Raw genomic sequence first — 14,341 nt, forward strand, 5'->3', positions numbered from 1 at the left:
TCAGGAGTGCAGCTGCCTCGCACTGGGTCATTAGAGGCCTGCACAGTCCTTTAGGCTGTCTGCCCCCATGACCCCCCATCGCACAGGGATCTGGATTTCTGCTTTTTGTATTTGCTTATCCACAAGATGTCACTGGGACATAAGGCTTTTCTAGACCCAAAACGAAACAAACCCCACAAGTTTGAAAACACAACTCTCATAATATTGCAGCTTCTCTCAGGTGCTTCATGTCGAACCTCAGAGATGAGAAATATGTACTGGGAATTGAAGAAACTGAAGATTTAAACCAGTGTGGGCAACAAAGCGAGACCCCATCTCCACACAAAAAAATAAGTGGAGCGTAGTGGCGCATACCTGTGATCCCAACTGCTGGGGAGGCTGAGACGGGAGAACAGCTCAAGCCCAGGAGATTGAGGCTACAGTGAGCTATGCTTGAGCCATTGCACTCCAGCCTGGGTGACAGAGTGAGACCCTGTCTCTAAAAAAAAAATAGTAATAAATGACAAAATTTTTAAAATCAGCTACAGATAGTGTATTCGTCCATTTTCACACTGCTGCTGAAGACATATCCGAGACTGGGCAATTTACAAAAGAAAGAGGTTTGTTAGACTTACAATTCCACGTGACTGGGGAGGCCTCACAATCCTGGCAGAAGGTGAAAGGCATGTCTCACATGGTGGCAGACAAGGAGAGAGAGAGCTTGTGCAGGGAAACTCCCATTTTTAAAACCATCAGATCTCATGAGACTTCACTCACTATCATGAGAACAGTATGGAAAAGACCTTCCCCCATGATTCAGTTACCTCCCACTGGGCTCCTTCCATGAAACTTGGGAATTGTGGGAGTTACAGTTCAAGATGAGATTTGGGTGGGGACACAGCCAAACCGTATCATTCTGCTTCTGACCCCTCCCAAATCTCATGTCCTCACATTTCAAAACCAATTATGCCTTCCCAGCAGTTCCCCCAAAGTCTTCATTTCAGCATTAACTCAGAAGTCCACAGTCCAAAGTCTATCTGAGATAAGGCAAGTCCCTTCCACCTACAAGCCTATAAAATCAAAAGCAAGTTAGTTACTTCCTAGATACATTGGGGGTACAGGCATTGGGTAAATACAGTCATCCCAAATGGGAGAAATTGGCCAAAACAAAGGGGCTACAGATCCATGCAAGAATGAAATCCAGCAGGACAGTCAAATCTTAAAGCTCCAAAATGATCTTCTTTGACTCCATGTCTCACATCTGGGTCATGCTTAGGCAAGAGGTTGGTTGCCATGGTATTGGGCAGCTCTTCAGGGTACAGCCTCCCTCTTGGCTGCCTTCATGTGCTGGTATTGAGTGTCTGTGGCTTTTCCAGGCACACGGTGCAAACTGTCAGTGGATCTACCATTCTGGGGTCTAGAGGATGGTGACCTTCTTCTCACAGCTCTACTAGGTGGTGCCCCAGTAGGGACTTTGTGTGAGGCCTCCAACCCCACATTTCCCTTCCACAGTGCCCTAGCAGAGGTTCTCCATGAGAGCCCTGCCCGTGCAGCAAACTATCGTCTGAACATCCAGGCATTTCCATACATCCTCCGAAATCTAGGCGGAGGTTCCCAAACCTCAGTTCTTCACTTCTGTGCACCCAGAGTCTCAATACCATGTGGAAGCTGCCAAGGCTTGGAGATTGCACCCTCTGAAGCCATGGCCCAAGCTGTACCTTGGCCCCTTTTAGTCACAGCCAGAGAAGGTGGGACACAGGGCACCAAATTCTTAAACTGCACACAGCATGTGGACCCTGGGCCTGGCCTATGAAGCCATTTTTTCCTTGTAGGCCACTGACCCTGTGATGAGAGGGGCTTCTATGAAGACCTCTTACGTCGTGCTCTAGAGACAGTCTCCATTTTCCCCATCGTTTTGGGGATTAACATGCAGCTCCTCGGTACATAGGCACATTTCTGCACGCTGCAGGCTGGAGTACAGTGGCATGATCTCAGCTCACTGCCACCTCTGCCTCCCAGTTTCAAGCAATTCTCCTGCCTCAGCCTCCTGAGTAGCTGGGATTACAGGTGCCCACCACCATGCCCAGCTAATTTTTGTATTTTTAGTAGAGATGGGGTTTCACCATGTTGGCCAGGCTGGTCTCAAACTACTGACCTCAGGTAATCCACCCATCTCAGCCTCCCAAAGTGCTGGGATTACAGGCATGAGCCACTGTGCCCAGCCTATTTTCTGAACTTTCATGTTCCACTTCCCTTATAAAACAATGCTTTTTTTTTTTTTTTTTTTTTAAGACGGAGTCTCGCTCTGTCGCCCGGGCTGGAGTGCAGTGGCCGGATCTCAGCTCACTGCAAGCTCCGCCTCCCGGGTTTACGCCATTCTCCTGCCTCAGCCTCCTGAGTAGCTGGGACTACAGGCGCCCGCCACCTCACCCGGCTAGTTTTTTGTATTTTGTAGTAGAGACGGGGTTTCACTGTGTTAGCCAGGATGGTCTCGATCTCCTGACCTTGTGATCCGCCCGTCTCGGCCTCCCAAAGTGCTGGGATTACAGGCTTGAGCCACCGCGCCCGGCCAACTGAATGCTTTTAACAGCACCCAAGTCACCTCTTGAATGCTTTGCTGCTTAGAAATTTCTTCTGCAAGATACCTGAAATCATCTCTCTCAAGTTGAAAGTTCCACAAATCTCTAGGGCACCAGTCTCTTTGCTAAAACAACAAGAGCCACTTTTGCTCCAGTTCCCAAAAAGTTCCTCATTGTCATCTGAGACCACTTCAGCCTGGACTTTATTGTCCATATCCATATCAGCATTTTTGTCAAAGCCATTTCACAAGTCTCTAGGAAGTTACAAACTTTCCCACATTTTCCCATCTTTTTCTGAGCCTTGAGTTCCAACCTCTGCCTGTTACCCAGTTCCAAAGTTGCTTCCATGCGGAGACCAGCTTGATTGGGGAAACGCTAACCCAGCGGTGCTAGAGGAATTAAAGACACACACAGAAATATAGAGGTGTGATGTGGGATATCGGGGGTCTCACAGCCTTCAGAGCTGAGAGCCCTGAACAGAGATTTACCCACATATTCATTAACAGCAAGTCAGTCATTAGCATTGTTTTTATAGATACTAGATTAACTAAAAGTATCCCTTATGGGAAAGGAAGGGATGGGCCGAAATAAAGGGATGGGTTGGGCTAGTTATCTGCAGCAGGAGCATGTCCTTAAGGCACAGATCACTCATGCTATTGTTTGTGGCTTAAGAATGCCTTTAAGCGGTTTTCCACCCTGGGTGGGCCAGGTGTTCCTTGCCCTCATTCTGGTAAACCCACAACCTTCCAGTGTGGGCGTTATGGCCATCATGAACATGTCACAGTGCTGCAGAGATTCTGTTTATGGCCAGTTTTGGGCCAGTTTAATGGCCAGATTTGGGGGGGAGTGCTGTTCCCAACATGTCCCCCATCTTTGATTTGCAAAGCAATAAAAGCAAAGGCAGCTTTGTCACGGTGAGCTACTTCTTGCAGGAGTCAGGATCCACATCTGCAGACTATACAAAGACAACACAGATTAAAAGTACAATCATCGTTGAAATCACAGAGCTTCCAAGTGTTTTTATTCATTTTAATGGGTTACTAGCTGCTAATCTGTCTGCAGCTCCTTCTAGCACTCCAGTTCCTGGCATTAAGGTCAGGTGTTCCTGAGATGCTTTAAATATTTGTTCTTTTAATTTTGCAATATCCAAAAACAAGTTTGTAGAGTGTTCTTCTAGATGCTTTTTTATTCTTTCCCTAATTTTGATCTTATTAAGAGCTATTAATAGTTTCCACAAATCCTTATGTTTAGCCTCTACAACGGGCCATATCATTTGAGGTTGAGGTGCCACTATACCGCCATGGTTCCAGATAATAGGAACTTTTGCCGTACTTCTTATCATTTCTACCCTCTGACCATTTTGTTCAGATCAGCTGAACATAGTGTGGCCGAGGCACGCAGACTGAGAGGTGCAATTCAAGCTAAACGTGCCCTTGGGGGACCAATTAATAATGATTCCATAGGAATCGGTGTGCAGCACCTCTGCCTGTTCTGCATGTCCCTATCAGCTTTTTTGTCAAAGCCATTTCACAGGTCTCTAGGATGTTCCAAATTGTCCCACATTTTCCCATCTTTTTCTGAGCCTTGAGTTTCCAACCTCTGCCTGTTACCCAGTTCCAAAGTTGCTTCCACATTTTCAGGTATCTTTTCAGCAGCACCCCACTCTACTGGTACCAGTTTACTTTATTAGTCCATTTTCATGCTGCTGGTAAAGACATACCCAAGATGAGGCAATTTACAAAAGAAAGAGGTTTGTTGGACTTATAATTCCACGTGGCTGGGGAGGCCTCATAGTCATGGCAGAAGGTGAAAGGCACATCTCACATGGTGGCAGACAAGAGAACAGAAGAGAGCTTGTACAGAGAAACTCCAGTTTTTTAAACCGTCAGATCTTGTGAGACTATCACGAGAACAGCACAGGAAAGATGTGCCCCCATGATTCAATTACCTCCCACCACGTTCCTCCCAGAAAACATGGGAATCATGGGAGTTACGACTCAAGATGAGATTTGAATGGGGACACAGCCAAACCATATCAGATAGTTTGAAAGTAACAATTTCTGCCTTTTAGCAGCAGCCTTTAGGGATTTGCTCTGTTGTATTCACCAGAAGAACCTGGGAGCACTGATTCCACACCAGGTCTGGGGACAGGCAGAGGTGGAGACCAGAGCTTTCCTGGAGATTGTCAGGCTTCTCATCACCTCTGTCTCTCCTGGCACAGATGGGAAAACACGGGTCTCCTGGGCTGGCGGGAAGATCCAAGAAGTCAGAGTCACCACGGGGAAGTGGGAAGGGGGTCTGCAGGGACTGTGAGGTTTTAGTTTACCAAAGAAAGCATGGACCTCCCAGGCTGAGAAAGGCTGTCCTAGATCGTGCGGTGATGGCCCGTGCTGTCCCACACTTCAGCACAGTAAGAGGTGGGGAGGCCACAGTATCCACTGGCATGGGGCCTTGTCAACCAGGTTCTCCCTTCTTGTTGCAGGTTCTGCCTGGAGCACCGACGCCTCAGGAAGAACCAGCAGCTGGCTCGTTCTTCGAAACCTCACTCCCCAGGTGCAGTACGGCGCCCCTGTGTCGCTGAGCATGATCCAAGGAGGGTTCCCTCTTGGCCCTGGATGTAGATGAGGCTGTCTGGTGGGGTGGGATAGTGGGGGCTTCTTGGTCAGGGTCCAGAGGTGATGCTGCACGGGAGGAGATGAGCAAGTGCCAGGCTTGGCTCCAGCAGCAGCAGCAGATGGGGCCCAGGGGCCTCTTTTAACTATGTTCTTGGTGAATTGTTTGTTTACCCACTAGAGGCTGGAAAAGTGTGCTCTGTAAATAGAATTGTTTATCTTACAACTACCCATTCAAGAGTGGTTGGGCCTGGCCGGTCGCAGTAGCTCACGCCTGTAATCCCAGCACTTTGGGAGGTCGAGGCCAGGGATCACCTGAGCCCAAGAGTTGGAGACCAGCCTGAGCAGCATAGCAAGACCCCATGTGTGTATTTTTATAACATTTTTTAAAAGAGTGATTTGGCCACGTCAGACTGTGGGTCTAGCCAGTCCCTTCCCGGGACCCAGGCCACACCCACCTACACATCTCCCAAGTCTGTTGTCAGCAGCTGGACCCAGGTGCCTTTTGCAAACCAGGAGCTCTGTGTGACGTGCTCTGGTGAAAGGAGAGCTGAACTCAAAATGGGGTTTTTCTCCTTCCTCTGGTTAGCCTAACTCATAAAATATAACTGAAACATCCAAGATTTTAGTTACACATTTGGCCACAGAGATACAGAATGTTAACATTGTAAAATCACATATTATTAAAGCCTTTTAAAGAAAAACATTTTCCTAGTGTTTAGTGTATCCAGTTTCATGTTTTTTCTTTGGAAGGCTGTAGTGAAAGAAATCAGAAGAAAGCTCATTCATGCCCCTGTGCTTCTTCTGTCAGATTGATGGTTCTACACTGCGGACATTGTGTTTGCAACATGGGCCTCTCATCACATTCCACCTGAATCTGACTCAAGGCAATGCCGTGGTCCGGTATAGCTCCAAGGAGGAGGCTGCCAAGGCCCAGAAGTCTCTGCACATGTATGTCACAGCCACCTCAGCGCTCCAAGTAGCTCCACATCCCCCAGGGCGTTAGGTTAGGGGTGTTGCAGGGGTGTCCTGAGCCGCCATAGCAGCATTCCGCAGGCTGGCCACCCTCCCACTTCTGGAGGCCGGAGGTCTGACACCCAAGATGAAGGTGTGGGCAGGGCTGGTTTCTCCTGAGGCCTCTCTCCTTGGCTGTAGACAGCTGCCCTCTCCCTCTGTTCTTACACGGTCATCTCTTTGTGCATGTCGGTGCCCTGATCTCTCCTTATAAGGACACCAGTCACCCATGTGACCTCATGTAACTAACTTAATTACCTCTTTAAAGACCCCATCTCCAAACACAGTCACATGGGGAGGTACTGGGGGTTAGGACGTCAGCAGAGGAACTGGGGGAAGGTGACACAGGTCAGTTCCTCACAGGTATCTTGAGACTTATTACTGGTTTTTTCTGCTGCTGAGTTGCTGTGTCTACTCCCCTCTCCCTGTGACACATTCCTACACAGGGCCCAGCAGCGGTCCTCACAGCCAACCCTTCACCCTAACGAAAGGTTGCTTTTGATAGAAGTATGAGTAGACCTGATCAGTAGCATCACTTGAGACATGGAACCTAGAAATTAGTCATTCCTGTTTTAGCCCAGGATGCAAATGACACTGACCCTAAACGAGCCCACATTTAATGGTGTGTTCATGCACTTGAAGATGTACTCTCTGTGCCAGTACGGTGTTGCTGCTAGAAGTCTGAACTGAGTAAACCTTCACAGTCTGGGTTTGGAAATAGCAAAACAAGCCACACGATGGCTTCCAGGTAGCCTTTCCCAATACAGAGACAGAAACTTAGCAGGTGCCACGAACTTAGCAGGACTTGGGGGGGCCCTGCTCACGTGCCCCGTCTTGCTGTTGCAGGTGCGTCCTGGGAAACACTACCATCCTGGCCGAGTTCGCTGGCGAAGAAGAAGTGAATCGCTTCTTAGCCCAAGGCCAGGCGCTGCCACCCACCTCCAGCTGGCAGTCCAGTAGCGCGTCCAGCCAGCCGCGGCTCAGCGCAGCGGGCAGCTCCCATGGCCTGGTGCGCAGCGACGCTGGCCACTGGAATGCCCCGTGCCTGGGTGGCAAGGGGAGTAGTGAGCTGCTCTGGGGCGGGGTGCCCCAGTACTCCAGCAGCCTGTGGGGCCCGCCCAGCGCCGACGACAGCAGGGTGATCGGCAGCCCCACCCCTCTGACCACCCTGCTGCCTGGGGACCTACTCAGCGGGGAGTCCCTGTAGGAGCTGCCATCATCAGCATCAGGAGAGCCGACCCCTCCCGGGACCCCTCCCAGCTGGGCGGCCCCACAGACCCGCTGGAACCCAGCAGCGGCCACCCTTTTGAGTACCTCTGTCCAGGACTGAAGACGAACCTTGGCCGCAGTCCTTGTGAACTGTTCGCAAAACAGTGCGGGCTGCGGTGGGTCAGCGTCACATGCTAATGACAGGATGTTCCTCATAGCTTTTTATTTTGTGTGTCTTATGTTTGTATAGTGTGTTGTCATTTTGATTTTTTTTTTTTTTTAAAGTATAAAAGCTGCTTAGAATAGTTCTATCATGAAGGGCACTTTTCAGATTGTGGGCTGGAAAGGGTTATTTTATCTGTGGGGGAGGGAGGGAGACGTGAAGCCTATTTAAAATGAGCCTGTGACGATTATGCACATTACCAGAGGCGGCCGGTAATCAGGGCAGAGTCTGGTGTGGACCGCCGGGCGCAGAGCGGCTCCGCGGTGGGAGCTGAGCGGAAGGCGTGGGCTGCGATCTGCTCTCTGTTCCCCTGGATCCGCCTATGCACATTACCCTTGTTTCATTACTTTTTCATGTCATTTTTTTATCCCAAAAAATATTTTTTAAAAGTTAAAAAAAGACATATCAAACATGCAAATACTTGAATCCAGCAGGCCAATAGTGAAATGTGAACACTTTCTAATTCTACACTTCCAGGTTGACATCAGTACACAGAAACAGGCTCTAGGAAAAATTTCTAAGTTCATAGCCTCCGTGTGTGTGTATGTGTGCGTGTTGAAACAGAAGTGTGTGTGCGTATGTGGCGCGTGCTCCTGCACGGCGTGCATTTTCTTTGTGTGTGTGTTTGAAAGCGTGTGAGGATTTAACTGTGGGTTTTCCCTTATATTCAGTATATGCTTTTTTTTTTTTTTTTTTTGGCGCATTGGTCAAACGTTTGTTATTGTTAGCTTCTAACTTTGCACTGAGTGTCCTCGCCCTTCCTTTAGCTAATCCTATACATTACAGAGAATTCCTAGGACAGGGCTGGCGACAATTCATGTGTAAATGTTTACTCAAGGACTCTGTGACTGCGTTTGAAAAGTACAGTGTATATCTCTGGAGAAATAATATGTATACCTACCTTTAGCAGCTTTTTATTGTGGACTAATGCAAGAAAATTATTACCAGAGTATTGCACCATTTTTCCATTTGGAATATAAAGTTAAAGAGAAAAAAAAAAAAAACTTGTTGAACTGTGGCCATAGATACTTGTAAAGAATGGATGGTTCCATGGAAGGAACAGAAACAAGCACTTGGGCGTGGGTTGTGACTGCTTTTGGGGGAGCCTGGGGTTTGGGCTCCCACCTGTTTACAGACCTTTTTTTCTCCTTCAGACTTTAAAATTTTAAAAATTTAAAAAGGAATTAAAAAAAAAAAAAGACTTCCGTCGTAAAGAAACCTATTTTCAGAATGCAGATGCGCTCCTTCAGAGCTCTGGACGGGACAGTGCTGTTCCCTCGGCCATCGTCGTGGACTCTGTCGATTGCTTTCGCCCCTTCGTCAAGGTGACAGGCGTTGTGGCCACTGTCTTGCACATGCCGGACGCGCTCTCAGGAAAGCCAGGGCTCCCGAGGGCAGCTCCACACCATTTCATGTATTTTTAAACCCAACTCCTAGCACTGAAGATGTTATTTAAAAAAAAAAAAAAAGACAAAAAAATGAAAAAAAAGAAAAAGGAAAAAAAAAACACAAAGAAGAAAAATACCTAATCTCTAATGTGTAGCAGTTACATATTTACCAAATAATGGACTCAAAAGAAATAGATGTTTGAAGAGTGCTTTATATATTAAAAATTGCTTTATGTTTTAAAAATGATCAATGTTTTGATTGTTTTGCAAGGAAGAAAGACAATGGAATAACATACCCTCAAGTATGTTTTAAAATATATATATATGAACATTGTGCTCCCTGCCTGCTTGATCAGGAAACTTGTGCATTACATTTTTTTTAATTAGCTTTTTAATGGTTTTATCAAAACAAAAAAATACAAAAAAAAAAGTCCTGCAAGATTGCAGATCCACAAAAGCTGGTTTTATAGAGGATCATGAACTATGCACAAACTGGGTTCAAGACTTTTTTTCTCAAGTTTAGTAGGATATTTAGCAAAACCAACCTTCCTCAGAGTGACTGCATCTCATTGCCATTACATGCGTTCTATATATTTGATGGACATACACACCTGCGTATGTATATCCAATATGTGTGCGTGTGAGCGTGCGTGTGCGTATGTGCGCCCGACATACTACTTCCCGTGCTGCCGGCGAGCATTGAGTTGTAGAAAAACTCTTGTTTTAAAATTGGGGATGGAAGTCAAGAATATGTTTGTTTGTTTTTGGGTTTTGTTGGGTTTGTTTGAGGCTTTTTGTTTGTTTTGTTTTGGGTTTTTTTTGACCTTTTATTTTGAACTTAGTATGTCTGTAACTCTGAGATTAAAAAACAAGTTTGTGGCTCTTAATGTTTTCCTCATAGAATGTGATTGTTGAAGAACATGCATCGAAAGTTACTTTCGAAAGTACAACGCTTTATTGAATCTTAATAAATTGCAATTTTTTTTCTTGGCTGTTCAAAGTAATGTGTTTTTCATTTTTCAAAGCAGATACTATGGATGTCTGCTTTGCACGCTGCGACGGGGAGAGCTGTCCCGCTGCGTGCATTCCCTCTGTAATTTCCTCAGAGCTCAAATAGGTGCCTCTCTCATGAGTGAACTCATACTTCCTGTTGTTTTGCTTTCTATCATTTGCTTTGTGGTTTTGCTGTAAATATTGAAATCTTAATCGTTGAGAGGCACAACCAAGCTTTCTAGCTCTCCACCCCCGCAGCCCATCCGAGTCTGTTCATCTGGTAACTTCTGTTTGGGATGGCAGCAAGAAGAGGCTGGGGCCCGCCTGGAGTCCTGGCAGAGGAGTGCCACTCACTCTTGCCTAGGGTCCAGTTTGGGCTTAAAAAATATTCAAAGAGAAGAAGAATGAGGATTTTTTTGTGTTTCCTAGACATTTTATGCATTTATTTTTGTAAAATCACCTTCGCTAACTTTCACCAAGCACTTTGAGCACAGTGGAACTTCGGAAGCAGCACCAGCCTCACCCCAGAATCTCAGTTGGCATAGCTAGAAACTGAGTCCCTTCCTAGGACACTGGCCGTGGCCTTCAGGGTGTCCAGTCAGTGCCACCGGTGTGGCATTGGTGTTACAGACAGGCCTCTGAAGACAAACCAAGCACCCCGGCGGCCCCTCACTCACACTAAGCAAAGGTCTTTTTTCTGTCTCCACTCCCTGGGGAAAGGTCAAAGGTGGACCTGCCCACTTTGAGTCAATTCCTTCAAAAAGATGGGACTCGCACCCTGCCACAGGCTGCCCCCCCTCCACCATGGGGAAGGCGGGGTGCTGCTGGCTCTGACCATCCTCTTTTGGAAATTGAGAAGGAAAGCACTGAGTGGGACCTAATCCGGAAAAGAAATTAAAGACCAGAAAAGGAAGCTGGGAATGAAACTCAAGATGCACCTGAACCTGGAAGCGGCAACCCTCAGCTCTGCGCGGAGCCTCAGCGAGAGTTCCTTTTGTGCCTGCATCAGGATGGAGCAAACCGCACCCATGCCTGTGCGCTGGGAGAACAAGGTCAGTGCCCAAGGGCATGCAAAGGATGTGGCAGGCTTCACGGAGGAGGTGGCATCTGCCCTGGGCCTGGGAGAGCAGGTTGGATTTTGACAGACTGGCAACTCGGGGGACAGACGGGGAGCAGTGTAAGCTAAAGCCCCATGTAGGGACCCCACACAAAGACCTTGTGGGCTTCCATGCACCATCTGCACCCATGGGTGGGAAGGAGGCTTGAAGAAAACAGGTTCTTCACCTGCATCTGTGGATATTTTTTTTAGTTTGTTTTTTTTTTTTAATGACAGGTTCAGACCTGCCCTTTGTGGTTTGTGCGTTTGTTTAATATAGAGTCTCCGTCTGCCAGGCTGGAGTGTAGTGATGTAATCTCAGCTCACTGCAACCTTGACCTCAAGGCTGAGCTCAAGCGATCTTCCCACCTCAGCCTCCCAAGTAGCTGGGACCACAAGCATGCATGCACCACCCCACTCAGCTCATTTCATTTTTTATTTTTGTAGAGATGGGGTTTCACCATGTTGCCCAGGCTGGTCTCGAACTGCTGGGAATACAGGCATGAGCCACTGTGCCCAGCCTTTTTTTTTTTTTTTTTTTAACTATTTTGGCAACATCATGGCAGAACGCTAAAGGCAGAAGGCAGGGTGCCCAGCGGCTAGCAGCGCGGCATGCCAAGAAGGCTGTTCCAATGGGGGAGAAGCCAGCAGACGCAGAGGCGCTATGGTGTGCCTCGACTGAGTGTGTGTTCAGTGAAGAGGGAAAACGGAGACAGTGGGGCATCCCAAGAAGATCCTCTGCATGAGTGCGGTGTCTACGGATGGGCCAAGAAAACCTACGCAGGATCCAGATGGAAACACAGCTGCTTAGCTCTGCACATCAGTGCTCAGCGGAGTTGTGGCTGATGGGCTCCTAGTGCAGGACTGGCCCCCGAAGAGCAGCACGTGTGGTATGCCTGGCCCCCAGGTCGTCAGGAAAACCAGACGCAGACACTCGGGAGGCTGAGGCGGGAAGATCACCTGAGCCCAGGAGGTCGAGGCTGCAGTGAGCTGTGATTGTGCCACTGTACTCCAGGATGGGCAACAGCGAGACCCCATCTCAAAAAAGCAGAAGCACATTTCCGAAGCCCCCAAGTCCACGGGCGTTTGTGACAACCTGGTAGGTAGATAGGCCCAAACCAGGGGTTCTCAGCCTTGGCCCATGTTAGAATTATCTGAAATTTTTAAGATAATTCACATCATGCCACGCGCGGTGGCTCACGCCTGGAATCCCAGCACTTTGGGAGGCCAAGGCGGGCAGATCAGGAGGTCAGGAGATTGAGACCATCCTGGCTAACACAGTGAAACCCTGACTCTACTAAAAATACAAAAAATTAGCCGGGTGTGGTGGTGGGCGCCTGTGGTCCCAGCTACTCGGGAAGCTGAGACAGGAGAATCGCTGGAACCCAGGAGGCGGAGGTTGCGGTGAGCCAAGATTGTCCCATTGCACTCCAGCCTGGGCAACAAGAGTGAAACTCTGTCCCCCCCGAAAAAAAAAAAAATCACATTCAAAATTTTAAAGATAATTCACATCCAAATCAACTCAAAAACAATCTCTGGGGGTGGGCCTCAGGCACCAGTGTTTTGTTTGTGTTGAGACAGGGTCTTGCTGTTGTCCATGCTGGATTCAAAACACCCGGGCTCAGCAGGTGCAGTGGTTCACACCTGTAATCCCAGCACTTCGGGAGGCTGAGGCAGGCAGATCACTTGAGGTCAGGAGATCGAGACCATCCTGACCACGGTAAAACCCCATCCTAAAAATATAAAGATCAGCCCTGTGTGGTGGCATGTGTCTGTAATCCCAGCTACCTGGGAGGCTGAGGCAGTGAGCCAAGATCGTGCAACTGCACTCCAGTCTGGGCAACAGAGCAAGACTCTCTCAAAAAGCAAATAAACCGAAACTCTTGGGCTCAAGCAATCCTCCACCTCAGCCTCTGGAGCAGCTGCAATTACAGACACGCGCCACCGCCTCAGCAAGTACCAACGTTTTTAAAACCTCCCCAGTGGGTTCTGTTGTGCAGCCAAGGCTGAGAAGCAGTGGCATCGCGGAGTCTTGTCATTCAGCCTGAAATAGCACCAACTTCCCATCCACTCAAACAACAGTTTGCAGTTTCCAGGTCTTAGGCTGTTCTCGTCGGGCAAACACCTCAAACAGATGCCAGGCATGGTACACAGCACATGAACTGTGTCACTTGATACAGCAGCCCCATGAGGCGAGGAGCTGGGAGGTCACAGAACACGCCCCAGGGCACCCAAGGACACGCTGAAGCCCAGGCCTCCAGCACACAAGGGCTGCTCCGAAGAAACACAGGAAGACCTCGCTGGAGGGTCTGTGGCCACAAGGTGGGGCCACAGACAGAACCAGTAGGAGATAGAGAGGACAGGCTCACCCAGCCGTAGGGCCTCAGGCTGGACATCCAGTGGGAGTGGACGCCGCCGTCTCAAGGCAGAATTCCCTCTGTGGGAAACCTGGGTGTTTGCTCTTGAAGCTTTCAGCTGATGGGATGAGGCCCACCCACATTCTCAAGAATGATCGTTAGGTGTAATCGACTGTAGTTGTTCACCACGTTCCAGCAGCACACGATCACAGCAACACCTCGGCTCCTGTTGATGAGATCACTGGGCCCCACAGCCTGGCCTGGTTGACACAAACAACTGACTAGCACACACGGTAATTCTCCAGAGATATCTGGGGCAAGTTCTTCCACTTCCCTGCCATAAGCAGCTGGTACTGTGCTTTGTGAGGCTGGCAAGATGGGCTCAACAGGTCACAACCAATGATCATGTTGTCAAGCCAGCAGTGGCAGGCATACGTCCCCAGCCAGAGAGGGACCGTGATGGTTTGGAGGACGGCATCTGCACCGATGGGGGCCGGAAACCCCAGGTCAGTCACTCTGGACCATCAACCACTTTCTGGACTGCCCACGCAGCTTCATCCAGCAGCGTTCACGCCTGGAGACGCTGCCACCAGCGGCCGCCCAGAATCAGCACCAGCTACTTGCCGAGGTCCAGAAGCACCACTTGGCTCAGATCCACCCAGATGGCCAACTCTGTGGGGCCCCAGTGGCAGCACCCAGATGTCTGCAGAGCACAGGAGCATTCCCGTGGAACCAGGTGGGCTAGACCCAGCGCGGGGTCTGCTAACAGCCAGTGGCATCTCCACCTCGGTCTGACCCTTTTCTGGGCCCATCACTCTCCAACTGTTTCCCCACCCGGGCTCATTCCCCCAGTCCGAAGCGCAGCTCCTGCAGACATGATCCCTGGGCCGT

General features: G+C 48.9%; 1 protein-coding gene and 1 pseudogene across 7 annotated transcripts in view; both read left to right on the forward strand.

The window, feature by feature from the left end:
- Nucleotides 1–8,656, forward strand: part of TNRC6C (trinucleotide repeat containing adaptor 6C) — a 153,301-nt gene extending 144,645 nt beyond the window's left edge. For all 6 annotated transcript variants that reach the window (XM_023211692.3, XM_031934355.1, XM_023211690.3 and 3 more), the window contains 3 exons: nt 5,041–5,111; nt 5,982–6,121; nt 7,031–8,656. In XM_023211692.3, the coding sequence (XP_023067460.1) occupies nt 5,041–5,111; nt 5,982–6,121; nt 7,031–7,391 (572 nt within the window). In that variant the 3' untranslated portion in view covers nt 7,392–8,656. The remainder of the gene's footprint in view (nt 1–5,040; nt 5,112–5,981; nt 6,122–7,030) is intronic.
- LOC111542363 lies at nt 8,018–10,004 on the forward strand (annotated as a pseudogene). Its single transcript, XR_002731524.3, has one exon. The product of XR_002731524.3 is annotated as an uncharacterized LOC111542363 (transcript).
- Nucleotides 10,005–14,341: the final 4,337 nt, after the last annotated feature.

Source organism: Piliocolobus tephrosceles, chromosome 16 (assembly GCF_002776525.5).
Source record: "Piliocolobus tephrosceles isolate RC106 chromosome 16, ASM277652v3, whole genome shotgun sequence".
NCBI lineage: Eukaryota > Metazoa > Chordata > Mammalia > Primates > Cercopithecidae > Piliocolobus > Piliocolobus tephrosceles.